The sequence below is a fragment of the Symphodus melops genome, assembly GCF_947650265.1.
Source record: "Symphodus melops genome assembly, chromosome: 23".
Lineage (NCBI taxonomy): Eukaryota > Metazoa > Chordata > Actinopteri > Labriformes > Labridae > Symphodus > Symphodus melops.
In genome coordinates, this window is record NC_136713.1 from 7,370,502 (window position 1) to 7,398,416 (window position 27,915).

The 27,915-nt window shown below is 43.1% G+C and overlaps 1 protein-coding gene across 4 annotated transcripts; it reads left to right on the top strand.

Annotated features, from left to right (window-relative positions):
• The first annotated feature begins 1,551 nt into the window (after positions 1-1,551).
• On the top strand, positions 1,552-27,740 carry LOC306818314 (uncharacterized protein). 4 transcript variants are annotated; one of them, XM_079335829.1, is made up of 38 exons: positions 1,560-1,641; positions 2,265-2,342; positions 3,019-3,102; positions 5,031-5,185; positions 6,086-6,660; positions 8,222-8,242; positions 8,328-8,390; positions 10,049-10,102; positions 10,234-10,278; positions 10,414-10,440; positions 10,855-10,899; positions 11,012-11,056; positions 12,046-12,099; positions 13,343-13,411; positions 13,525-13,593; positions 13,963-14,031; positions 16,873-16,941; positions 17,733-17,801; positions 17,953-18,021; positions 18,118-18,186; positions 18,274-18,345; positions 18,432-18,500; positions 18,585-18,656; positions 18,760-18,828; positions 18,916-18,984; positions 19,327-19,395; positions 19,985-20,053; positions 20,755-20,823; positions 21,954-22,022; positions 22,116-22,184; positions 22,272-22,352; positions 22,531-22,566; positions 23,023-23,059; positions 23,247-23,804; positions 24,237-24,496; positions 24,579-24,807; positions 26,096-26,290; positions 26,473-27,740. In XM_079335829.1, the coding sequence occupies exons 2-38, from the start codon at positions 2,284-2,286 to the stop codon at positions 26,478-26,480; spliced, it is 3,810 nt and encodes a 1,269-aa protein (XP_079191955.1). In that variant the 5' UTR covers positions 1,560-1,641; positions 2,265-2,283; the 3' UTR covers positions 26,481-27,740. The 4 variants fall into 4 exon arrangements, with proteins under 4 accessions (XP_079191957.1, XP_079191955.1, XP_079191956.1 ...); XM_079335830.1 differs by lacking the exon at positions 3,019-3,102 and having other exon boundaries at positions 26,473-27,739; XM_079335832.1 differs by lacking the exons at positions 1,560-1,641; positions 3,019-3,102 and adding an exon at positions 4,812-4,869 and having other exon boundaries at positions 2,273-2,342; positions 26,473-27,739.
• The last annotated feature ends 175 nt before the right edge of the window (positions 27,741-27,915 follow it).

Sequence of the window (27,915 nt, forward strand, 5' to 3'; positions counted from 1 at the left end):
TAAATAAATTTTATTCTGTCGTGTTTTATCGATGAAAATGTAACAAAAGTAAGTATATTCAAAATACTCAGCATGCACACAAATAAAAAGTTTACAGTATGCTGTTGATATTTAGGCAGTGTTTGCAGATGGAATACTTGAAAACAAATAACACAAGGAAATATATATGTTTACATTGCAGACATTTAGATAGATCTTCATCACTGGTCATTTTATAATGAAATGTAACAGAAAGGTCATTTAGTCCACATGATTAAGCATTGAATTTCAGTCACAGCTCTCTGGTGCATTGAGGCTAAAAGAATGATTTTCTCCATATCTCCACCAGAGGGTGCTAGTGCACTAAAAGAGACTTGTGTGGCGAGTGGGTTTGTGCCATAGACCGTAAAAATGTTTGTGCAAGTGTTTTAAATGTTATCCTTCGTAAAGAAGAGTCAAATCATCCACCTACATCATCATGTTGCATCTGTTTTGTGTCAAACTTTTTGTCTTTGGGACACATTCACTGTCTTTGTCTTTCTAGTCGTTGATAAGTTTGTTAGTCATTCAAGACTTGCCAATTTGTCTCATGATTCATGTTTTGTACAGTTTAATTTCTCCAAAGAGAGTTAACCTTCAAACTTGCGTGTACAGCAAATGTGTCAGAAATTAGCATGCTGCTCGCTCATCCTTTTTGAAGTGCCTCAAAGTGTGTTTGATATCATTCAGGAGTGAGGTGATGTTTAATGTTTGCAAGATATCAGCTACAGCCTTGGCATTCCTTTTAGATTTAATTGGTTTTTAAAATCATCTTCTGATGTGTTTTTTTTTTTATAGTCCTATCAGCGATTGAACGTCCTCCTAACCACAGATGAACATCTTACCTGGCAGACATACAGTATTTGCATTTCTACTAGTCTGTATTTGTCTGTGGAAACACTGCACATATTTGAATTAAGCATCCTGTGCATGCCCTTAAGTCACATCTGACGAATGATGGCTGTGAATACTTTGTGTTGCCAGGCATTTGTGTTGTTGTTGGATTATCACAATAATATGCAGGAGTTGACATTGATTGTCCTCACTCTTAACCTAGTGTCAACACTTTATTGAATATTATTTTAAAGTTACCCATACACTTTAAGGAGCAATGGGGAGCTCACTTAGCAAAGTTTCCCCTAATAAAGTTTCCATGTCGTTCTGCAGTGTTTAGAAAAAAAAGTGTGCTTGTGTTTCAGTTACTGTAACTACAGAGATCGAGGCAAAATGAGTTCACCACATTGTGATGCAAGAACGGACATGTTCCTCGACTGGATCAGATGCAGCAGATGCCAATGCGTTCGCCCCTTTGAACAGCACTGCATCATCTGTTATTAGAGTAGTTTGACGACCCTCATGGGCTTGTTCTGTGGAATCTCTGACTGCATGGCAATAACCTTTATTCAAACTCCTTGCAAATGTTTCCTATCCCAAACTGTCTCACCTGACCTGTGTATTGTCTCTGTCAGGTTTGCAACCCCCCCTTCCCCCTTCGTCACACCTCGGACAGTTTGACAGCAGGTGACCATTGACCCTCCACAGACATGTTTCATGCACTGCTTGTGAGGACTTGTGAGGAAGGAAAGCTCTACAGTTGAAGATTTTTCATCAGAAACCTCAGAGGTAATGAGATAGCGCTCCCGGTTGTTAATTAAAACAGATTGCTGCCTACAGCGCTACTGGTGAAGTTGTGTTAGTTAATACTTTTTTTTTTGAAGCATTGCTGTTGGCTATGTCGGTCTTATCAGTGAGTCGAACACTTTGATTCAGACTGACACATCTTTAGAAAAAAAACTGTCATTGACATTTTGTGTGTATGGGTGCCTGGAGGAAACGAGGTGTGCCATGAAATTCGCACATCGTGTTTCCCTCGGGATAAATTGTAACATCTTAAATGATCTCTTAATTTGATCTTTTTTTTGGTATCGTGCCATCACCAGGTTAGCATTTGTATCGGCCCATTACTGAGATCTGATATGTGACGTAAGACTTTTAAAGCTCTGTGTAAATGTTTTGGGTCTAGTAAACAGAAAAGCACTTGTATGGTACACCATGAGCATCTTGTAATGACCGTTTCTTCTGTTGTGCCGCCCTCTGAAGTGCAACCACACTGACTACAAGTCTAGCTTCACACTTGTTTGGACATAACTATTTTACAGTCTTACATATGATTTATTCACCGACTGGAACGACACAGACAGTGATGTCAGTGGTGTTTTACGATGTGCTTTAACTATATGTTTTAGGCAACATGCAACATCTTTTATGATGGTTAAAACAAATGTCACAGGGAAGATACCTGGAGGGGCCGTGGATATGACATGGTAAGTGGTGGCTTCCCTGATGTCATAAAAGAAAGACTCTCTCTTGTTTTGTTTCACATCCTCTCTTTATGCCACACACATTTTTTCCAGGGAAAACAAGCTGCTTATTATACGTCTATTGTGGTAGTTTATTAAGAATGTCCTGCCCTTTATTGGTGTGTTGCATCTACTGTAGTCAGGGCATCACTGTGTTCTTTAGATTAGGCACTTTTTATGTGTTTATTCCCATGTACTCCTTGAATGGTTGTCACCCAATCGCTGGGCTGTTTGCGCACGCTGTGCGGTCTGTGTTTCGCACACTTCAAATGCTGCAAAGTGAACATGTGCGCTCATTAGAACAGAATTCCTGCTGAGAGAGGAATCAGGAGAGTGAGAACTTAACGTCAGGCTGTGATGCTGTTTAAAATTGACACAATAGACATTTAGATTTAAAGCTGTTTTTTATGACTGCATATTCACAGATGTTTTTTTTTTTTTTTTAATGAATTCTACATTACAATTCAAAACAATGCTGTGTCCTGTTTTGTTTGGTAGGGAAAAAAAACAAGAGTGGTTGATTCTTTAAAAAAGGATAACAAGTCTGCTAAAACTGTAAAGCTTTTTTCTCAAGTTCCAAACAGACACAATTTTAAAACGACAACAATAATTCCCATAAATCTTTGCTTTGCTAAATCAGCTCTCCACACGAACCAGAGTTGAGGAGGTCCATCGTTCAAGGAGATGCATTTTTGAGTGACAGCTCACCTTTCCCTGCTTTCAGGTACGGTAGGCAAAAAACACACACACACACACACACACACACACACACACACACACACACACACACACACACACACACACACACACACACACACACCGTCATCCCTGTAGCAGAGTTATGTGATTCCTGCTTAAGCTTTAATGTTTGCAGACAATCTCATGGGATGGTAAGACTTCTCTGATCCAGGACTACACAGGAATTATAAAAACATTAGAGTAATGAGACTTTGCTTCGGTGCTGAAAAGGACACGCACCTGGTTTGAATAATTCATGAACGGATATCACTGTTTTACATCTGGCTTTGCAGAGAAATCAGCCAGAAACAGGACTTCTTGAATTTGAGAAGAAGAATTTGACTTTTGATGCAGATTGGTATAGGCTTCTCATTTTCAATTCGGACTGTAGACAAAGAGACAAGCTTCATTCAGAGGAGAATTTAACATATAAAGTATATTTACAGTAAAGCATGCCAAGAAAAAGACAAAAACAAACAGCTGCTGTGGGTGTTTTTATAGAGGAATTGTGGTATGCTGTTCCTGCAAGGTGTGCTGCCTTAAGGTATAAATCACCACTTCAAACTTTCCAGCTTTCTGGATTATTCCGTGGGTGCGGCCTGTGACAGCACAATGAAAGAAACCCATACATGTGCATTAAAGCCTGTTATAATTGATGTTTTTCAATCAACAACAGATTAAAAGGCCTAAAGTAATTTTGAAAAAAAACTCAAACCCAATGTAAACAGCCTGCCCAACACCAAACAAAGTTAGCTTGTTAGCACAGCAAGCTTTTAGCATCTAATAAGACTTTATAGGCGGACAAATGTTGAATTGTGCTTGAATGTGTAAATAGTACACGATTAGCATATATCAACATGTGTTTATAAGGTTGAATGGCTTGTAACGGATGTAATTAAAACGTGACGTGACAAAGTTTAAGACTTAAGTACAAGAGCCCCAAGCAGAAGCAAACCCTGTTAAAAAAAAATATCTGTCTTGTTGTCACTGAAACTCTGTCAACTTTTAAAATGATGTCTGAGAACATTTCCTGTAAAGGCATTGGATCTGTGGCAATTCTACCGCACTTTCTATCAGCAAGATTATGTAAGCAGTGCCTCCACAGAACATTACAAATATCAATAAGTAGACTTGTGATTGTAAGCAATCCAACAGTCTTGACTCATGATAAAGGACATAGAACAAAGAATCTTTTTTTAATGGAAAGGGCAAATTACCTTTATTATATATATATAATAATAATTATTATAATATTATATATATTTTGCCTTCCTTCTTTTAAACAGCATTGCTAAACAAGTAAAACTGATCTAAAAAAAGGGGGGGGGGGGTGGGGGGGACCTCTTATTGCTCTGTCTCAGCCACCCCTCCCTCACTCTCCCTTAAATGGGAGTGAGTGAGTTTTTTTTTTTAAAAAGGGCTGGGCTTGCCTTCATTTGGTGCACACTTTGAATGGCTTGAACTTGGGTCTCATGAGAGCCAGCATAAAGTTTTGCAACACACTGCTGCTGCTGCTGCTGCTGCTGCTGCTGCTTCTGCTGCTGCTGTCACCCTAAGGTGTCCACCTGACCTCCAGCAACTCAACCAAGATCCAGCAGAAGAAGGCACCAAATTGATGCCCAAGACATGGAGCTAGACTAACTTTGAATGAGGAATATCTAACTTTTCTTTGAGCGCCTCTTTGTTTCTTGACAGGACAAAGGACAACTTAAAAATAGAACTAATTGGAGCCCGACAGTACATCAGCAATATTGTGAGTTATATGCATGCTTGATGCATGAGTCTTGCACTCACTGCTTGTTAAAGCTTGTTCTCTGAATGGCTGCAAGTTTTTATGGAGGGTGTTAAATCTGAGGATGTGTCTGGGTTCTTTTTTTTTTTTTTATTCATCTACTTGTTCTGGTTCTCTCTCAGGGAAGTCATGGTCCCCTCACTGCACTGGATCTTGCTATTTTGGGGACTCCAAGGTCTTTTGGCACAGGAATATGAAGACTATGAAGAAGAGGTGGTGACAACAAAAAGGAAGAACAAAGCATTTCCATCCAATTCCATCCCGAAAAATGGCAAATGTAAGTCGAAAGTTGTTTCTTCGTTTAAAGTTCTCTGGTTGGTGTTTGCAGGGTTTTTTTTACCTCCACTGTTGCTTATACTTGGAACAGTGGTTGGAATTTGTGCAGGTGGCACATGTTTCATTTTTTTGGTAAAGGTGCTGCCACAGGAAATAAAATTGAACATGATACTCAACAAGGACACCGCTGGAGGATGAAATCCACTTGGATTGATCATATCTCTGCGCTTTCCAGGAGCCCATCCATCTCCTGCGAGAGCGCTCAGTGCTCTGTTACCCAAATGTTTTATTCGCTCAGAATGCTGTTTCCCTGCAGGCACATTCTCCCTGTGACATATTCTTGGGAAGATTAACGTGATTTATCCTGCAGCCTATATTACATCTGTGACCTCATTCTATTGCTGAAGGTTGGTGCGCCGAGTAGAGTTACTTTTATTTCCCTTTTAAAATGAATGTATATGTCACATTTAAACTCACTGCACTTATTTTTGAAAGGGCATCACACTTCTGAGCATGACCAATTGAGTCTTCATCAAGGATACAGGATGTACAGTATATTATAATTAAAGGTCCAGACCATCGACCATTTGGCCACCTTTGAATGAAATCCTTAGTAGTTAGGATATTGTATGACTCCTTTGTTCGATCCATTCGTTTGTTATTTCCAGTCTTTATTCTAAGCTAAGATCGCCTGCCACTGGATTTAGCGTTACCCTTCAACAAACTACATATATTGTGAGTGGGCATTTTACTGATAGCAGCTGGGTGCATTGTTTTTTGCATAAAGGTGTGAGACTGGTATTGGTCCTGTTATCTAACTCATCAAGTTCACGAATGCATTCAAACAATTTCTTTTGATTATCTCTTAGTTAACCTATTGCTGACTCCTTTTCTCTTGAAGCACTCATCGATGAGGATTGTGGTTTGGAGATCGCCTTTCTGATCGACAGCTCAGAGAGCGCCAAAGACAACCATGCTCAGGAGAAGCGCTTTGCCGTGGACGTGATGGACCGTCTCCAGGGCCTGCGGCTGCAGACTGGCCGCGGGCTCAGCTCGCGAGCCGCTCTGCTTCAGTACAGCAGCCATGTCATCACAGAGCAGACCTTCAAAGAGTGGAGGGGTCCCGATCAATTCAAGGCGAGGATTGCACCCATGGTGTACATCGGCCATGGCACTTACACCACCTACGCCATCACCAACCTCACACGCATTTACCTGGAGGAGTCGCCTAGCAGCAGCATCAAGGTGGCCATTCTGCTCTTTGACGGAATCTCTCACCCTAGAAACCCAGACATATTTTCCGCTGTGGCTGACGCTAAGAACCAGGGCATCCGTTTCTTCACCATAGGAATCACTCCTGAAGCCAACGAACCTGCTAACATCGCTCAGCTGCGGCTGATTGCTAACTCTCCAGCCTCACGTTACCTCCACAACCTGCAGGACAGGGGCATTGTGGACAAAATCATTCAGGAAATAGTAAGTAAAAGGAAGCTTTTATGGATTTGTTTCAGATTGCTTTCGGAGTGGAAGACGATGGGATTACTATTCAGCTCGCTAACATTTTTGGAAGAACGCTCATAGAGTTCTGTTCCAAAGGTTCTGCCGCTTCAGCCATATTTGTTCTGGTATGACCGGTAGCCTAGCTGGCATGCATTTAGTATGTTTCATAATTACAGTCATTTCTGAAAAGTGGAAGCTTAAAAAGCCATTAGGCTATGAATTACTGTACATGTTAGCGTCTATGGCTTCCCACTGTTCTACAGCTACAGCCCCTCCCTCCCCTGTTTTCTTGGCACCCCTGAAGTACACCTGCTACCTGCTGTCTGCTGCCATAGTAACAGTCCTGCTCTCATCAACTAACTTATAACTGTAGATTGAAACGCAAGGTGACATCCTCTCAGAAATCAGCTCTTTGATGGCAAACTGTGACGCTCTGAAATTCTTCTCTGCTGTGCATGTGTTGGAAGATATCAGAGACCTAATTTGTCTTTATTTCAAATTGCTTATCTTGGCTCAAGTGGTCGGTGTTGTTTCCATAAACCGATGATACATTTCCACTGAGATAATTAGAACATGTGCTGCACAGCAACATCCCGGAGTCTGAACGAAGCTGGGGTTTTTTTCTGGAACATGTGCTCGCCATTAAACTTCTTTGGGGGAAAAAAATCGGGTGCAGAAAGAGAAGGAACCTCGGATGCACGCTACATCATTGAAGCAGCTACTCAAACATCAAACTAAGTCGTGCTGTTGACACAGGTGGTACAAATCCAAATGTGATAAGGTGAAACATCATAAAAAAAAATACAAAAAACTTAGACTAAGACTTTAAGGGCATTGGACCTGACAGCCTGTGTTCTGCTTGCATGCAAGAGCTCAGACGCAGCCAGTCCACTACTAGGCTTTCATCTTGTTTCCTTGTTCGGCATCTGTATGTCATAAGCATGTTTCTTTGTCTCAGCTGAGAAACTGTCTTTCATCTTTACTCCCAAGCAGTGGCCTGTCCTCAAAGAGTGGATGGTCTGTCTTCAGACACCCTGCGCTACTTTGGAAACATCTCTCGGATGCTTAGCGAGGCTGCTTTACTGATCATGTGGTTTGGGTTGTGGGTGGAATCTCGACCATCCCCCCCCCCCCTCGTGGAGATAATGTGGTGAGCTTTGAAGAGAAAGAAAAGGAGAATTTCGGGGCTCGCGGAAGAAGTGTCTATTTCAGGCGGAAGTGGTGGATGTGAGTCCACTCAAAGAATCAGGTGGAGTTGATTGAAGGCTATCTGGCAAAGTGAACCCAGACAGCAGTGAAGACATTTAATGGGCTGTTTTGAGTCACAGGTGTTTCTTCAGCTCCAGTCTTCCCCAACAATGTAACCTTGAGTCCAGGATTTAACGCTAAGCTCAGCATTTAAATTTGGCTCGCAGCGAGAGCTTTTTTTCTTTCGAGCTCTCTCTCTGCTACAAATGTCTGCTGCTGCGTTCTGAATGAACCATATGGAGCACATTTGACAACATCCTGACATTTCTTTGTGCTTCTTGCCCCACAGACGACGCTGGCGGATGAAGGGGTAAGTGTCTCGTCTGCGGCCTTTCCACATATTCTTTAATGACCCTGCACAGCCTGTCTGACTCTTCTCCTCCTGTCTTTTAAAGTGTCCTCTGTCCCTGAGCAAGTGTGCCTGTGACAAGGGCGAGAGGGGACCCATTGGGCCTGCTGTGAGTATTACCCAGTTCTGGTCTACATATTGTGGAAATAATGTCAGACTGAGACCCTCTAAATCGACATCAAAGTGAACAAACAGTAAAAAAGTATTTTATTTATTTACATTAATTAGCCTCCTCATGCTAGTTAGCTGGCTCTCAGGCTTAGTATGATTGTAAGCTTTAATAAAATGCTAGGTTATAGCAGAGCAAACAACAGGTGGCCTCTTGTCTACAGGAGCGCGCCATCACATCATTTATGAATATTCAACCCAAAATGTTTTTATTATATATTGCCATGCCGTTGACTCCTCCTCTGGGACACACAAAAAATTTGAATCTCTCATTTTTGAAAAACCACATGTATTTTCCTGCTGCCCCTTAAAGACAATTACTACTAAACAGGCTTGTTTGAAGTGCTGCTGAGGACAGAACAGCTGACAAAGAGAGCCTTGATGCTAACAGACTACATAATTGCAGGGCTTTGGTGGTTTTTTAGTAAATCGCGTGGTTTTTGAGATGTTTCCCTGCAGCAGTGAGAGTAAAGAAACATGCCTCACATTCCTCCTGCTTATTGGAAACAGGCCTATAGGCTTCATATATTTACACGGGAAATCAGAAAAAAAAATCATTTCTGTCTCAAGATCCCATCCATGTTGTACTGTGAAAGGACTCTGTGGATAAGATGTGATATGAACACGCCTCTCACAACACAGAGAAGGTCAGCCACGATTAGACGTCGTGGTTTTGCTTTGATGTAGTTTAACAGGATGCGAAGAGAGTAATTACCCCCTTAAACCTAATGCTCCGAACAAAAGCTGTTTCACATCACGGCAGCTGGAGGAAACAGCATGTGAAGATACAGGCAGGAAAACAGGGAGGCGCTTGAAAGATACATTTCACAGTCGACGACACACAAACACACACGCATGAGAACAGAGAGAAGCGCCAGACAGACAGTTGTCTTCTTCTCGTACGCATTCAGAAAAAAGTCCCCTCTGACTCATTCTGCTCCCAGACCCGCTGGCCTTTATCCAAGATGAACTTCTAAAAGATTCACCGGTGAAGCAAACTGCGTATTAATGAAAATAAGTCTCTTAATTAGAGGGGAAACTGTTGCTCTAACCGTCATTACATTAACCGTGAGTGAACAGCTAAACCGTAATGTACAGCTAATCAACAAGTCTCTCCTGTAAGGATGGAACATCTCTGCTGACCTGAAATAATTGAACTTTTTTTTTTCGCTGCGAGAGAGATGGGGCCAGCAGCTAATTAGCTGAGCTCTGCTAGAGATGCATAAACAGGAAACAGCTAGTCGGTGCAGGTTTCACATTTCTAATGCATTTGATTCATTTATCAGAGATTTTGAAGCCTAAAACTCATGGATTTCTTATAGAGTTGACTAAATATGTCCCAAAAGAGCAAATACATCAGTCTCAACATTTTTAGTTTGCACTCGTATCATCTCATTGCTCACATGAAGCATGTTAACCATCGCTCTAACATCCTGGAAATGTTAGAGCGACGGTATGCAATGTTTAGATGAATGATGTACAGTAATTGTGGTTTTGCTAAATACTTACTCCTGTGTTGTTTTTTTTCACACTTCATACAGATATCATCGAAAGCTTTAGAAATTAGTTTTTATTTTCCATCTCTGACTTTCTCTGCAGGGCAAGAAGGGTCGTCCGGGAGAAGATGGGAGCCCTGGGTCAAAAGGACTGAAGGTGCTACCTACAGTTTTTTATTCATTTAATAAATCTACCAACGACAATCAAAGGACCATTTTAAGATTTTGCTCGTAAAAATCAGAAGTTATAAAATCTTAGTAGAACTGAAATCCCTTTTTTTTCCTCAGGGTGAGAGTGGTTTGAGTGGACTTCCTGGTCGCGAAGGAGCAGAGGTAAGCTGAGATGTATTAATCATGTTAAGATATAGCACAGTATGAAAACATTTACTTTTGTTATATGTTTTACATGTTCTTTGGACGGTTTAGTTTGTCTTTTCCCGACTTAACGTGACTGTTTTGTACACACAGGGAAAATCCGGATACAAAGGAGAGAAGGTAATGTATGGATTCAATATGACCACATGGTTTGTCAAAGTATCAGGTTCCCACGCTTGTGGAAAATCCGCAACTGCGAGTGACACCTGAGAATTATGTTTTCCAGACCTGATAAAGTACCTTGAAAGCCTGAGACCATACAGAGAAAAGACTTGCTCCTTTCTTCATCTGTGTTTCATGTCAAGCCTTTCTGCAAGTTTCTCTCGTTACTTTTTTAGTCGTTGAATTTAAAATGACCTATATCCCCGTGATTACCTCCTGCGAACGAGCTCGTCTCTGGGATAACAAAGCCCATTTCTCGAGATGAATTGTTCCCTCCGAAACTTGTCATTATGGTAAAGCCATGAAATGTTACCATGAGTCTGAAATGATGCATAATGCTGCTTCACTTAAACTGCTTTGATCCCCTCACAGGGGGAGAGAGGGGAGTGTGGCACACCTGGAATTAAAGGAGATCGAGTATGTACCCCTTTAATGCTGTCAGAACTTAAATACAAGTTTAAGAACTTTTTTTTCTTCTGTTGTTTGTGCTAATCTGTAGTGTTCAGTAATCTTAAGAATTCTTCTCTAGGGTCCTGAAGGTACCGTTGGCCCAAGAGGAAATCGTGGAATTCAGGTTTGATTTACTATTCTGTCATAATAAAACCCCAACGTTATCATTCAAACACCTGTTCAACTCTGCACTTATAGTAAACAGTGTTTTAAACAGCGGCTACCGGATTTTATCACCTGTCGCTAACCAGCAGTCACTTCCAAATGTTTGTCAATGCGGCGTCTCGCTAGCTTGTTTCCCAAGCTAACAGTACTTGTCACAAAACCTCGACCCAGCAGTGTGTCCACAATGGTGGCCAGGGATGGTACTGTCCCCTTGATATTTGATGTGCCGCCCCTGGTGCCAGACCAAATCCTAAACTATGTGCAGCTATTCGCCCTGTCAGAATCAGGACCTGTGTTTTTTACACTAATCTTCTATTTGAGTCCATAAAGAATTCAAATAGTGTTATAAAATCTGGGTGCTTCAATTTTAACAGTAAAAGAAGATATTATTAGTGGAGATAAAAAGGTTAAATAAAGTCATTTGCGTGTGCACACACTAACTTCATGACACCCCTGCATTCAGTAATTCTCTGTTTGGGACACCCCAGTCCAAAACAAGTCTAGACCCCCGTATTGACCCTATAAGGAGTCCTTTACACACTCGACATTGATACACAAGTTTGAATAATGCGTATAATGCGTAAGTCAGCAGTCCACATGAGAGGACATGAATGATTTGTCCGTTTGATGTTGGAAGTGAGAAGTCTAGAAACATAAGGCTGCTTTGGGTTGGGCTGATATTTAGCAGCACTAGCATCTTAGAGTCCACAAGCCAGTAATCTAACTTGTTCGCTATAAAAAAAAAAGTAAGCTGCAGGTGCGCTCGATCACAGTCAGACTCGCAGCAGTAAACTAGTAAGGCATGCTAACTTTTTGCTATATTCAAGTTGTCAGCTGTTTCAGGGCATTGGAGCTATTCTTGGACTGTTTACTGTTTCAGGTTGTGTCTGATCTTTTGTAAGCTGCTGTACCCAATGTATAACCCTTCAATATTTGTTTACAACTCAGGGTTTACCTGGTCCACTTGGTGATGTCGGACCTGAGGGTGTCATGGGTAAGAAAGTAAGTATTCATCCGGTTTGATCCTCTGAAATTCCTTCATGACGTGTTTGAACTGAACCTGTGAAATCTGGAAACTGTTTCAGTACAAAATTACTAAGAAGTAAGAAAGTTGTAAATCAAACCTTCTCCACTCTCCGACAAGTCCGTCTTTTATATCTGAATGAATTCACTGGAAAACAAAGACGGGCTTTGCTCAAAACCAGATGCATATCTGAGGAATACTGGGTTTCCTGGTGGGGGGTTTCAATATCTTTTTCCAGTCTGGTTTGAATTACGCCTCTTTCCTCGTATTAAGTGTGTGTGTGGGGGGGGGGGTGTCCTTCTCAGCGGCTTAATCAGAAGCAGGATAATGAATAATGTTGTTACCTGTGGAGCGGCGGATGTGAGAAATGAAATGTGTCGCTGAAGTGGGTCGACCCAAGTGTTCTCAGGATACACTCACGAAGTCGACATTTAAAATACGTTTGGATTAAATCCATTCACCACGGGCGTAAATAACATCCCAAATGTCAAGTAGCCCTGCAAACCGATGACAACGGACATGCAGCCACACTTTTGAAGGCTTATTTGTGAGTTATGATCCATCACCAGTGAAACATCTGAAACCCCCCCTCCCCCCCGAACTACCTCATCTGTTATTACCTCGTCAAACTATTTGTCTGTTGGTACTTTTAAAGCTCCCCCTCCCCATGTTATAGCTGCCAATTCCACCATAAGCCCTCACTCCCCACCAAGTGTTCCCTCCTTAATTATTTTGGAAGAATGTTCATGTTGATTGTCTGGCTGTCATCCTATATCATCTGAATGGCAGACTAATGTCTGGCTTTAAACACTGTCCTGACTTGCCTGAAAGAGCAAGGGGACGGGTGGGGGGGGAAGTGTCGGTATGCACCTCCTTCCATTTCCACGCCCTCGTCACGGCCCTCGTATGCTCTCCGCCTTGATTTATAACACCTGAGTGAACAATTGCATTCTTTACCAATAAATTCTTCGCTAAAGTAATGAAAGAACACCAAAGTACATGTCTTACCCCCCCTTTTAAAATAGCTTAATAACATATCAGAGGAAGGAAAAGCAGTGTGTGTAAGTGAGGAGTTGGAGAAATTCATGTTTCATGAATTTTGTAATTCACTGATATTGTTTAATTCAGGACTTTGACACAGGAAAGTGACATTCAAAGCTTTTGTTTTTGCATCTGCGCGTGTGTGCTCGTACCTGTCTGTCACTGCCTCTCTGTTTATAGGGCGAAAGGGGACTTCCTGGGCCACCTGGAATCCAAGGGGAAACAGGGATCGGCCTTCCGGGACCCAAGGTAAAACATAGCCGCCCCATTGTTTTGGAACATAAAGACGTGAAAACATAATAATCATCCACCCGTGTCTCACCCTGTCTGTGCGCCTGCTCTCACTCTCTCACATTTTGCAGGGTGATGTCGGTTTCCAGGGGCAACAAGGGCCTCCCGGTCCTCCCGGAGTTGGCGAGTCTGGACCTCCGGTTAGTCAAAAAACGCACACTCAAACCAAGGCTACAGGTGGTGGCTTTGCAGCATTAATGGACCCTTCACTAAGCCCAAATGGCCTTCTTTATTCCTGTTAAGCTTCACACTTTTAGCGTTATTAGATTAAGCATTCTCCTTGTCCTGTGTCTTCTTGGTTTCGAAAATGTCTAATAAAAGAGAAAAAACAACAACTGGGTATTATTCTCACTAGAACCCCATGTGGAGAAAGCAAAAGCTTCACACACCTGCTGTGCTTAGTTACGGTTGCTAAGCTCTGTTGAGGGGTTGAGCACAGTTTCACATGTGAGAGAGGTCGGTTTTTATGTTCCTCCAGCGGTCACTTCCATTGTTGTGTTTTTATCTAGGGACCTCAAGGGCCACAGGGAGTCCAAGGAGAGAGAGGACCGTTAGGAGAAGGCCTGCCCGGACCAAAGGTGAGTCAGTGTCTTTCATGTCTCGGCATCTTGGGGCTCGCACTTTTCCAGGGAGGCTGATGCACCAAAGCCAGTTAAAAGCTTTGAACCCTCGTGACCTCATTTCATGCGTTCATCCTCAATGCACCGACCGACCCAGCCAACTGCGCGCAGGCCCCGTCTGGGCTCCAGATCTCCGGGCGTAATGACAGGAAACTGACAAAGTGTTTACTTATGAGAGCTGATAACACAACACAGAAGTCTCATAAGTGTACATAAAGCAGTGGCAGTATGGATTTGTATGACTTCATCGTACGATCGGGTCCAGTGATCGTCTCTGCGAGAGGACACAAGAACATGCCAGCGCAGAGCGGAAGAGAGACGGAGATAACGCAGGGAAAAAAGCCAGGACCAATCGAGACGTGGCTGAGTGAGTGAGAGAGAGAGGGGAAGGAATGAGTCGTCTGCTGCATCTGTCTCTTCTCAGGTCACAGAGACAAACGCGTTTCACAAAGACACGCTTATTGTCTCTCTAATACACACAGGTGCCAAATCGCACTGCAGCGTCTCTGTGTGAAATATCAGCAACACTTTGGATGCTTTATGTGTAGAGGCAAACATGATGAGTGCTGAGTTATGACAATTCATTTAGCTTTTATACAAAGCGAAGAAGAGTCATTAAAAAAAAACAAGCAAAGATGGAGAGAGGAGGAAACAACATCAGGAAGTGCAAAAGACCAGCTTTAAGTCGAAACACACAGGTGCTGACAGGAAGTGACCAGAGGCACAGGAAGCACTTTCTTTTAATAAATCCAACATGGAGAGCTCCTCGTTCGAGTTCTAATCAGAGTCAAAGCCATCCTAAATATCGTCAAAATCACTGAGTGCGTGGGTGTTCATGAAGGAGCTCATTTCCCTGCAGGTGTTTTTAACTGGCACCGCCCCGGACCACCATCAGAGTTCATTTTAATCACGTTGAGTTCGTTAAATCAGCCTCTGAGCCATGTCAGCTTTTAATGTAAACAAACAAGCTGTCCCAATCAACTCGATGAACGTAATCACAGAAATCATTTAACGTCAAATTAATGTCAGACCATATGTTGCTCTATGAAGTTTGCTTTTTTTCCCCTTTATAAAATGTAGGCATTAAATGTGTTCCATCAGAAGGTGCAGTAAGAGTAATTCACACATAATCATGGTTTTTTTTCTCCCCCTCTCTGCTCACCTGTCCTCTGTGATGGTAACAGCTGATTTCACCCCTGAACAGGAGGAGGTGTATCTCCCGACATGAAAGATTGGCCTCGGGGTGCTCCTGTGCACAAATTGGCCACGGACTCGCAGATGGCGTTCTTGCTCCAAAGAATCGTTCTTCACATGACGTGTCTCGACAAGCTCCAGATTCACAGCAGCACACAGCAGCTATATTACCCTCTTTCCACATCATTAGCACCTCAGCATGTGTGCCAAAGTGAGCGATCATAGAGTCAGGACCACTAATCTGAAGTTTTGCAAGCTGACACGCAGAGTGCTTATCAATGCACCTCTGTGTCTCTGTTGACCTTGGATGACCTTTGAAGCTGAAGTTTTCTATTGCCGAGTCATACACAGAAAATATGATGCACTTTTTTTTTTTACGTTCTGCCAACTTGGATTACCATTCTTACCCCTCATTGTGTTTGCATTCCTGCCTCTTCTTATAGATTTCCTCCAGAGATGTAAAAAACATCTCCGAATCACTTTTCTGTCCAATTTGTTTATTCACAGATAACCTTAACTGGGTGCGTGAAGTGGAAAGCACTCCTGCGTTTTCTTACTATGTACAGAAGCTATCAATATGCAAATACAAATATGCCTCAGGCCTTGGGCCCCACCTACCACCACGGCATCTCAAATTACACCCAATCAGGAGCTGAGATTGAACAAACCACACACGTAGAAGTTGGACACAAAAACCTTCAAATGTTCCATCTTCAAATGTCAATCTAAATTCTTCAGAAGAAAATGTAAGACTGCGGGAAACACAGAAATACCGATTAAGCGTCAGCAAATAATGCCGCGTGCATCCTTGTCAGTAGCTGATGCGAAGCTCCTGCAGTGCTCCCACAGTGCAGCAACACAATTTGACTTCACACACTTGGACACCAATATTACGCCGTCGTGGAATCAATATCACTTTTTAACGACGTGACGACGGCTGAGCACTTTTTGCAGAGAAGAAGAAAAAAAAAAAAAAGAGCAGTTACATGTTGAGAGACACGTTCCAGAGAAAACGGCCTTCTTCTTTGTGAACACTTTATGACAGTTTACTGTGACACATAGACGTTTTGTCCAGTTATCCACGGGGATGTGACCGACAGGAAGACACACAGACGGATGACAGCGAAGATCTGATGTTGGAATAACTCACACTGAAGGGTATTGTGTTGGTTTCTGTGGGAACAATCTGGAGAAACAGTTACATACTTTGGGTGTCTGAGATTAAAAGTCTTTGTCTGGGTTCTGTACATCCGACCCGGGCCAGAGCGTCTAATGTAGAAATCCTCATAAACAGGAGGTTTAAAGGACTGTGTGAGAGAGGTTTGTGTGTCTTTAACTGCTTTTGTTTTTTTTTTTATCAAACCAAGAAAAAAGGAACGTTTCTCATTCCTGTCATCTCTCATGAAACAGTAAAGGGTTCATTGTTCCTCTTTTTGTGTTAATAATAATAACTTTATTTATAAAGCGCTTTCAAACAAAGTGCTCTACAGGTACTAAAATCACACAAAAAATAAAAATAATAAATAACAATAAAAACACATAATTGTAATCTGAAAAAGCAACACGTTTTTTTTTTGTTTTCTTTTTCCGTTTGTGCCTTCTCAGGGAGAGCGAGGTTTGGAGGGACCGCGGGGGCCGAGAGGACAGCTCGGCGCTGGAATCAAAGGAGACAAGGTAAAGGCGCAGAGGCAGGAAATAAGACGGCCAGCTGAAATACTTTCACAGAGGCACGGACATAAAGCCAGAGCCCTGTTGCTAAGGCTAAGAAGGCCACGAGTTGGCAGAGCCACCAGTGAATGCATTCAGCGTGCTGTTGTATAGGAGGTCACAGTGTACAGGTGATGAATCAAGGCTGAAGCTTGGATTGTGTAGGAGGAGAGCAGCTTCACAGTTTCAGGCTGATGAGTGTGGGAAAGCTGGCTCTGCGCTCACACAGTCACTCACAGTTACATAAAGGGATTCTCACAAACTTTATTAGAAATCTGTTTGCAGGTCTTTGCAGCCATCTGGCAATCTTTGAAGATTCTTACATTTCTTTCAAAGTTACGTAATCGCCGGAGCATGACATTCAGTGTCAGGAATGAGCAAAGCAGTTTCCTGCCGAACACTTCAAGAGCCTCTTTAAACGTAAAGATTTTTTTTACATGAGCGTGTGCTGACAGTTTGAATGCAGTCTTGTGGTGAAGTTAATCACAGATAATTGCAATGTTTTTCCACAGGCCTGCAGGGTTTTCTGTGCATTTACATTCTACATCTATAATGCCAATGTTGCATCTGACAGATACAAACATGTTGAATCCCTAATTAAGGTTTGAAGATTTGACTACATTAACATACTGTACTTATATCCTTGGCAGAGAGTCCTTACAGTTGGGTGCTTTCCCCACGCTATAAATAATGCGATGCGCTGTGTTACACCAGCGACAATTATCTTCACAAAACTCCATTCTTCTCTGAACATGTAGGGGGAATTTGGCCCACCGGGTCTTCCAGGGCCCCTCGGCCTTACAGGAGTCGGCATACAGGGCGAGAAGGTAAGGACACATGACACTGGTTGTGGCTTAAAACAAAATGATAGTTGTCAAGTTGTTCCGCTCTCCACTAAGGAGATGGGCCTGCCTCACTACAAAGCTATTGTAGTTGTAATTGTATTACAATTAATAGTAATTGTATTTATGCTTGCAGGGAATGGAAGGACCAAGGGGGCCACCAGGGCTCAGAGGTCAACCAGGAGAGGGCTTACCTGGATCCAAAGTTTGTGCAAACCTTGTTGTTGATTTCAGCGTTCAATGTTTACAGCATGCTGTTATGTGTTGAAAGGACATTTTGATTGGTTGTTGTCTCATACAGGGGGACCAAGGTTTGCCGGGTGAGGTTGGTGCTCCAGGGGAAAGAGGAGCCGGAGACCCCGGAGCGAAGGTAAGCTAACCAGCAGGAATTTCAATCTTTATAGTATTTGAAATGAACCAACCGCGAGCTAATACCGATCCATGAATCTGTCCTCAGGGTGAGCCCGGATCAACGGGATTATCCGGTTTGCCGGGCCTGCCAGGGGAGGACGGAGCCCCTGGACAGAAGGTTGAACTCACCACCCATTGTTTCCTCATCTGTGCGTTTAAGCCATAATCAAGCTGCTGAAAGATCTCGTGTGTGTTTGCCATTAGGGTGAGCCAGGAGCTGTTGGTCTCAGGGGACTGGAGGGGGCACCCGGAATCGGCACCCAGGGTGAAAAGGTGAACAAACGCCACATCTCTTTTGGTTGATCGAATGTCTAACGTCTTTACTGATAGGATAAACCAAGTCTTATGACCCTTTAGGGTGACCAAGGCCAAAGAGGAATAAGGGGCCTGAGTGGTCCTCCTGGCATTGCTGGACCCTCAGGACCAAAGGTGAGAAGCCGTTAGCTTATGAGTAGTCTAATGAGGGCTTCATTGTGTGAATGAAAATATAATTCATGAGATAATGTTGAATGCTTATTTTCATCTTCAAAAGGGAGAACCAGGAGCACAAGGCAGGGGGGGCTCACCTGGACCACCTGGTAGATTTGTTTCTGGGCCCAAGGTAAGGACCTTCGATCTCCTGTTGTCAGCGCACAACATGCTGTGTTATAAAACTGCAGCGCTAACTTGGGGCCAACTTGTGCTCTAGGGTGACATTGGTCCCAGCGGTCCTCATGGTCCAGTTGGGGAGACTGGCTACGGACTTCCTGGTCCAAAGGTAAAACTCAACGCGAACCCTCTCCTGTTGTCTTTTCCAGTTTAGCCTGACAAACAGAAAAAGAGCTGAAAAAACTCAAATCTGCACCCAGCCCTGTCCTCGATTAAGATATATTTTTACAAACTCCGTTCACGAAATGCAGACAGCATGTTTTGTGGTTTTTCCCCCCCTCCCCTGTTTTCATGTATAGAACAGGACAGAAGCCTGTGAGGGAGCAGAACGCATGTGTGTCCATTTACAACCACATTTCTCTTCAGTGCGCTTTGATCATCTCTCCTTGAATCACTTTGTATCCTTTGCGTCAATGAGTTATTGACTTCTGAGTTTTTTTGTCTGTGGCAGGGCGACCGTGGAGAACAAGGCCCCGCAGGTCCATTTGGTCCCAAAGGAGACGGCTATCCCGGCCCCTTGGTGAGGAACTGATTTAGACGCTTACATGCCCACCTTTCATCTCCACATTACATCCAGTGACCTCTCTCTCTCTCTCTCTGCCTTATTCTACACATCAGTTCCAGACGTAGATCCATCATGGAGACTTTCATTGCTACAAGTTACAGTATCCAGAGCTTTTATATCTGCTCTGTATGTTTCCCCAAATCAAGACCATGGTGAGGGGGACACGGCAGGTGTGATCATAAATTTAAGACGACGAGAAAATCCAAGAAAGATTCAATTTCACGTTATTAATCTTTCCTCTTTCATCTATTTACATTGAAGTTTTTTATGTATTTATTATATTTACCTTTTGGGGGTTTAGCTTTATTTTGATAGGATCGTATTTTAGGAAACCAGGGGGAGAGAGAGAGAGTGGGGCAGGACATGCGGTAAAGGGCTCAAACCCGGGCCGCCCGTTTGGAGGATTAAAGCCTCCGAACATGGAGCACAACCTTGAGCTATGCTCCAGACATCTCCTGGGGTCTCCACCTGTTTCCTATGACAATATCAAACTTTTCCCTTGATAGTATTAAGAGTGTATTTGTTCTCTTTGTTTGTGTTTAAGGGCCCTCCTGGTCTGCCTGGACTTCCAGGAGAACCCGGCCTTGAAGGAGTGGGCATCCCCGGACCAAAGGTGAGAGGTTTCATCTTTCAGACCATATGTCATTTTTTTAGCCTTTAGTGGAGAGATGTCAGAGTGGGGCTGCTTTGCTATGCTCGGCTTGTTCTTCCCTTTCATTGAGACGATGGGGGAAAAAAAGTCAAGTTTCAAAAACATTTCTGTAAAAAACAAATCCTTTTCTCTTGTAAGGCAGTAGACCTTTTTTTGTGTTTGTACACTCGTGGTATATTTTGTGGGCGAAGTCCAGCTTGTGGCTAAACGTTATCTCGCGCTAACTTGCAGTCGTCTCCCGTTCCAAATAAATGTTCCCACTGTAAATATTTTAATTGTCATTTTTTGACTTTTGATTTTTTTTTTCTTTAAACTTTTGGATGTGATGAGGAATCAAATTGTCGGCAGCATCCTTTTAATAATGAATGTTCATTAGATAAAAGAACCATCAGTGCACTGTGATTGAGATGGTGTCTCTGTTGAGATCAGTATCTCTCAGAAAACCCAGCCAAAGCAATTTTCAAAAAACTGTAAGATTAACTTTATAATCTGCTCTGAAGATAAGTGAAAGCATCTCCGCTGTGGGAGATTGTGTTATCATGTTTTAAAGTGAAATAATAAAAGGACTCTCTTCCTCAGTGTAGAGATGAATGTTGTTTGATGGATCATAAACGCTGTGTTGTTGGTGTTCATCCAGCTTCACCCTCTTTTCCTCTTGGCAGGGCGATATCGGTTTCAGAGGGCTGCCGGGTCTACCAGGACCTCCAGGGGAAGGCCTCCAAGGACCTCTGGTACCTCTCAGCTTTCACTTTTTGATTTGATTTGAAAGAATAATAGCTTGTGGGGGGGGGGGGGGGGGCAGCCTACCTCTGAGCAGTCGTGGAGTGGTCTCTGTGGCGATCCTTGTATTTCCACTCTTCATCTGCATGTTTATGTCATAAACACAACAGAAACTGCATCCTGTTTCTGAAAACATAAGTCAAGGAAAAACGTTGTTTATTTATGCAGAAAGCGTCCTGTGATTTATTTGGACATACAACCAGATGGTTTAGACTGAGTCATGTTCTCTAAAGCATGACGTCTTTGTTGTAAACGTAGTTACACGTTTTTCAAATTCTTCTTCTGTGCTAACAAGCCCAACGCAGCGCCATTCATGTTCAAAGACTGGCACTTCATTTGCTCAGGGTATTTATCTTTATTCCCCTCACAGCACTCTGACACATTAGAGTGTGAATCTCTGCAGACATATGTGTCTGATGAGGAGCATTTGGCCCGACAGGCCCGACTGAAACAACACCCAGCACCCACGAGTCCTCAGACATCTCACCCACACTGGCTGCTGGCTTCAGAGCCCTGTTTCAATGAGGACTTTTAAATTGAGACTGAATGAGAAAGCAGATCACACTGACACGCATCCATAACTCAGCGTCATAAAACAGAGGTTTTATAACCTTAAATATGCAATGTCCTCAGAAAGCGATTTACGTCAGTGGAGAATAACATGGTTGTATGTCGTCATTTCCCATATGTTGCCTTAAAATGCAGACCTGCTGTGTAACCATTTCGATTTTAGAGATAGAGTAATATAATGTTTGTGAGTCAATAACAATAAAAAAAAAAAGGCTTATTCATAAAGCAGAACTATTGTTTGAATCAAGGAGAGGTCATTTTAGAAATACAAAAAACTGCAGTTCCTTGATTGTCCACTTGAGGCTGAAAGTCACACACTGTTCAAAGACTTCAAAGACACTTCTTCATCTGCACACAGTGGACAGGGTTCTTGGATACTCATCTGTTATTATTCATCATAAGGGGCGTGGCTGGACAGTTGTGCAAATGAAGGACAAATAGATGAATACGTTTCTGAGCACAGAGGGACTTCCACTTCAGCTTGCTGCTCACTCTATCTTCTGCACTGCAGGGTAACCCCGGGCGTCCTGGCCCTTCAGGGCCACCGGGCCCACAGGGACAAGGGATTCAGGGGCCAAAGGTGGGCTGTGATGTCTTTTTGAAATTAAAAAAAAATAAATAAATGGATGTGTAAACTCCAACTTTAAAAGTGAGACTGTTGTGTGTGGTTCAGGGTGAGCAGGGGGCTCAGGGTGTGACGGGGCCAAGAGGGCTTCCTGGAGAAGGCTTTCCTGGAGCTAAAGTGAGTAAACCATTTTTTTTGTAATTACGCATGAACTTTTGTTAATGCTGTGAAATCACTCACATGTCACCGTGCGATGTGTGACAGGGTGACCGGGGTTCGGCAGGGGAGAGAGGACTGAAGGGCATCAAAGGAGAATTGGGAGATCCTGGACAATCTGGACTTCCTGTGAGACACTCTGAAGATGTTTTTTAAGCTCTTTATTTATTTTATTTATCAACAAAAACATGCTTCCCCTTCCTCATACCTATGAAAATGTCTTAAACTTGAGGTGTAGTTTATCAGTATATAAGTGTGGTACAAGGACTTCCTGCAGCCTTAAAACTCTGCTCTTTCTTCTTTAAAGGGCCGGCCTGGTGTCAAAGGGGAAGCAGGCCTCACAGTGAGTCTCTCTTTAACACATACTTTGTCCATTGGTGGAAATCAAGCGCCATACAAACGTTTTAGTTCTATCAGCAGAATTAAAAATATTGATTCTTCCTAGAGACGGATTTGACGATTTCTCGATTTCTCGCAGAAACTCAAACACAGTAAACAATGACAAATATGACACACTTAAAACAGAAAACCACCACAATATCAACTACACACCATAAGATCTTATTCATAATAAACTCATACTCTTACATGCATATGAATAGAAATCAAAACGGGTATACTTTTATTTTATTTTGAAAAGACTGATTTGAATGCAGGCTTCTTCTTGTCATTTAATATTTTCACAATGTGATGCCGCTACTTTAATGGAGTTGAATTATCTGCGTACAGCTTCTACCATTTGCTTTTTCTCTGCTGCTGTTTATTTATCCGCTCACTCTGTGTGCCGTCTTGATTTCAGAGAGAGGATATCATCCGAATGATCAAAGAGATCTGCGGTAAAGTATCTTCTGATCTTCTGCAGTATTTCTTTCACCTCTCAGGGCGGTATTAATGATACAAGAGACGCTTTGGCTTCTGAATATGAGCCTGTGTCTGGTTTTATCTGTAAGCCATCAGATCAGATTCCACCGTCAAAGTGACACTTCGGCCATGATCTCATGTGTTGACGTGATGTGATTCCAGGATGTGGCATCAAGTGTAAGGAGAGGCCGATGGAGCTGGTGTTTGTCATCGACAGCTCCGAGAGCGTGGGCCCCGAGAACTTTGAGATCATCAAGGACTTTGTGAATGCCCTGGTGGACCGGGTCACCGTGGGCCGCAACGCCACCCGCATCGGCCTGGTGCTGTACAGCCTGGAGGTGAAGCTGGTGTTCAACTTGGCCCGCTACGTCAGCAAGCAAGACATAAAGCAGGCCATCAGGAATATACCGTACATGGGAGAGGGCACGTATACGGGCACGGCCATACGAAAGGCTACCCAGGAGGCGTTTTACAGCTCTCGTCTCGGGGTCAGCAAAGTGGCCATCGTGATCACAGACGGACAAACGGACAAGCGGGAGCCCGTGAAGCTGGACATAGCCGTGAGAGAGGCTCACGCCGCAAACATCGAGATGTTCGCCCTGGGGATCGTGAACACCTCCGACACCACGCAGGCCGAGTTCATGAGGGAGCTGAACCTGATCGCCTCCGACCCCGACACCGAGCACATGTTCCTCATCGATGACTTCAACACGCTGCCAGGTCAGAGTAACACCACTGCAGCAGAGGAAGCTGCTCAGACATGCTCCCACAGAAGGCTGTGGATTGTTTCCTTTTCAGACACATTTTAAAAACAGGGATTTTTTTTTACAGATTTATATGCAAACATAGTGAACAGCCTTTATATCCCCCTAATGTGTCTCCATATTTACTGTGCAGACCTGGTAGCAATTAGGATTTTCACATTTAACTCTCCACAACTTGCTTTCTTGTACTGCATTGTATGGCCACTCTTCTCACAGCTGTTGGGGTATTTTAGGCTCTCTAAATATGTTGGACTGACTCACCTGAAGGCCGACATTGCCAGCCTCAGAGTCATGTTGCTACAGTAACGGCAAAAAAAAAGAAAAAGAAATTCCACAGACGGCTCTAAAAGTGTAGAGATAAAACATCTCTCTTGTCTCTCTGTCTCAGCTCTGGAATCCAAGCTGGTGAGCCAATTCTGCGAGGACGAGAACGGAGCCCTGATATACAACAGGCTAACTAATGGCTACAATGGCAACAACGGCAACAATGGTAACGGTAACTATGCCGTCGGTGGCTATGGCTACAGGCCTCTGACCGAGCAACAAGGAACCAATGTCCGTGAAACGGGCACTGGAGTCAGCACTCAGAGCCAGGGTGGGCGGGTGGAGATCACCCAGCCCGTCAGCAAAGGATCCAGCACAGCAAGCGTACGGAACAATCTCATTTAAACTTCCCCAGGTAGATATGCTAACAAAGTTTGTGACACATGTTTCTGTTTGTCCATTTTAGGGTGGAGGAGGAGGGCGCGTGACAACAAGCTTCGGAACGGAGCGCGGGGACACTTTTAACCGTTACAACCCAGAAATCACTTCTTCCAGTCAGGACTCCTCCAGAACCAGAGGCTCCTCCTCATCCTCATCCTCATCTTCCTCTTCCTCTTCTGCTACAAACACAAGCACGTCATCCTCGGGTGGGTCTGTGCAGTACGTGCCTGCTTCGAGGCCAGCTCTCCCCAAAGGTTCGCCTCCTATCTCTTTACAGATTCCACATAAACATTAAAAAAGGTCTTGTTTCTGTTTGTAGCACATTTGTAGTCCCGGTAATATTGACCTATCAGACATCGACAGAGGAAAAGCAATCTACATACGGGCTTCCATCAGGGATCATTTAAAGTGTAAATAGGCTCTCACTAATGAAAGAAAGTAGTCTAGTCTATCCCTTTATTCTTTATCTGGCAGTGAAAATGTTGCTGAACTAAAACACCTGAAGCAAACTGAGTTTATTAACACTTAGTGAGTGGACTGTATTATCAGAGTCGCTGTTCTCATTCTTACACCTTATGAGCAGCTGCTTTCACAAAATAAGACTCTGACTGAGGTCTCTATTAAACTCACGGCCTGTCTAAGAATAGACATCTCAGTTCATCTGTTGCGCATCTGTCGGCCTTTGCCATGAGTCCTCTCTAACTTCAGTTTTCTGTTCTCTTTGTGCCCCCTGGATCGTTCCTGTGAAAAGGACTTTTTTTTTTTTCTTAAGCGTTAAACAACAAAGCTCCAGAGCTCAGTCCTCGCGCTGATTTATCATTTTGACTCAGGAAAAATTTCTCTAGATAAGCAAAAAAAACCCAAAAAAAAGTCCTCTCTTCAGTGTGATTCTCATCACTTGCCTCACAGAAGTTAGACAGACTCATTATCCAGAGGCATGATTTCCTTTTCTCTTTTAAATATTCACCAATTGTCAGCAGGTGCCACTGATTATGAACACGGACATTATAACCTCAGTAACCCCAAAGCTTACGTTTTCGTCTTGAAGTCTATTAATGAGATTTAGCTTCGCATTTAAGCCATGGTGATGGAGCAGCTAGCTACAAACTAGCATCAAGCTAAGTGTTTCTGTTGTTCATGAGTAAGGTTACCAGTATGTTATAAAAATGTCTCTCCTTTCCTTGTCTGCAGTGAAGCTCCAGACAGTATGTCTTTTGTTCTCTGAGACACTTTCATCCCTGTATAAAGAAATCGGTCCCTCTATCTGCAGCGAGAGCAAGGTGGCCTCTCTCAGGGGTTATGATAAGTGCTCTGTGATTGACAGGTTCGGTAATGAGGTCACGCAGGTGAGGAGCAGGAAAGCCAATTATATTTGATGCACTGAGGACGATGTTATAGAATCTGCGGGGAGAAGAAACAGATGTTGCCTCAGAACAGGTCACTTTGAGGTGCGATTAGGTGGCCCAATCATGAAAGGGTGAGAGGAGGGGAATCATTTTGCTGATCTGACCTACATTTTCCCATCATACCACTTTTCTACAGAAACGGTACCCCTGGACCCTCGCTGTGGCTTAGTCCTGGACCAAGGCACGTGTCGGGACTACAACATCCGCTGGTACTATGACAAGCAGGCCAACGCCTGCGCCCAGTTCTGGTACGGAGGCTGCAATGGAAACAAGAACCGCTTTGACACAGAGGAGGAGTGCAAGAGGACGTGTGTGATTGGCAGATCCACAGGTACGCACGATTCATCCCTGACTCAGTAATGACATCTTTATGCCTCGCACCTAGAGAATCTGCTGTTTTCTTTTTCATTTATTTTGCAATTTCCTCAGCAGAAACGAGGCCACAACAATTGTATTGGTTCCAAATGTTTTCATGTATGGACTCTTGTATTTCTCCCTTTTTTTCCCCCCCAGGAGGCTGAGTGAAGGCATCTGCCTTACATCTGCTGTACATACTTCAAGGAGGGGCAGCTAATACCAGCCATTTTTCACTGGGTTATGTCAAATCTTTGCATAATTCTCAGGCATAAACACAAACACTGATGATTAATATCACTGTTACATTTCAGAAACAGCATTACACCCCCTCCTGTAGCACTTGTGGTAAAATGATTCTCCTAGTTCCAGTTTAAATCGGGCCTTGCTTTGATTGATGCGTACCTCCATTGTGGTGCTGTTTCATATCAGCATCTATCAAAGCAAATTCTTCATCGCTTATACTCAGGAATACTCCTCTGCAGCCGTCACTGTGCGAGTTTCCCCCAGGGACCACCACACCCGTGGGACCATCGTTATCACACACAGTCACAGTGAGCGCTGCCGATTTTAAAAAAACAAACAAAAAAAACCCAGACGTGTTACTCGACATGAGCAGCAAGAACTCTGCTGTGATGTCGACGTCGCACTCAGAAACCCAATCGATCCACCAGACGCAGAGGGGCTGTGTTAGTGCGTTATCACAGGAGCCGATCACACACAGCTGAAATGAAACCTCTCATCACTTATATCAGTAACATATTATAATAGTTTGATTTTATATAACATGACTGATGCTCTGTTGCTTCATTTTGTGCCTTTTGAACGTGTTTTTTTTTTTTTTTTGTAATTTCTAAATGAAAATGTGATGTTTTGTGTTTACATTGTTTCTTGTCTTTGACTAACTGTGCATTCTCTCCAGCAGTAATCGAACAGCATAACACTGATGGCCACACACACACACATTCACACACTGCCCTCTACTGGGTAACAAAAGCTGATGTCACTGAGACACTGTATGAGTAGAATAGTTCTTCTATTGTTCAACAAGCGGTGTGTCTTTATGTTACCGATCCATACTGACAGTAAAATAAATATTCTGTATTGTTTATAACATGTTCAACATCTGATGTCAAACATTTGTCATAAATAAAACACTAATCCGAACATGTGCACACGATTCATATTCATGACAGGGGACTGTATGCAAAGGGGGTTTGATATCTTTAAAGTGAGATGTGATAATCATCATCAATATTCTAATTGGAGTGCTACACTATCAAAATGCTAATGTTAGCTTCGAGGTGGTTCAGTGCTACAGTTAAATCAGAGGAGAATGACGTGCACATTCAAATTGTAAAATTTGATCGGAGGTTCATGAATCCAAGTTGTAGATTTTTTTTTATACGCAAAAATTTATGCATACATGTTTGGAACTGTGCGTGAATCTACAGTGAATTAAGGAAGTGGAAGGGATTTCCACTACAGAATCTCCTTTCCCCTTCTGCTTAAATTACACGTTCGGCGCTCCTGGACAAGTGGCGTAGTCTGATCTATCTTTAGTGCTGCCCACGGGAGAAACGTTACCTAACTCTACAGATC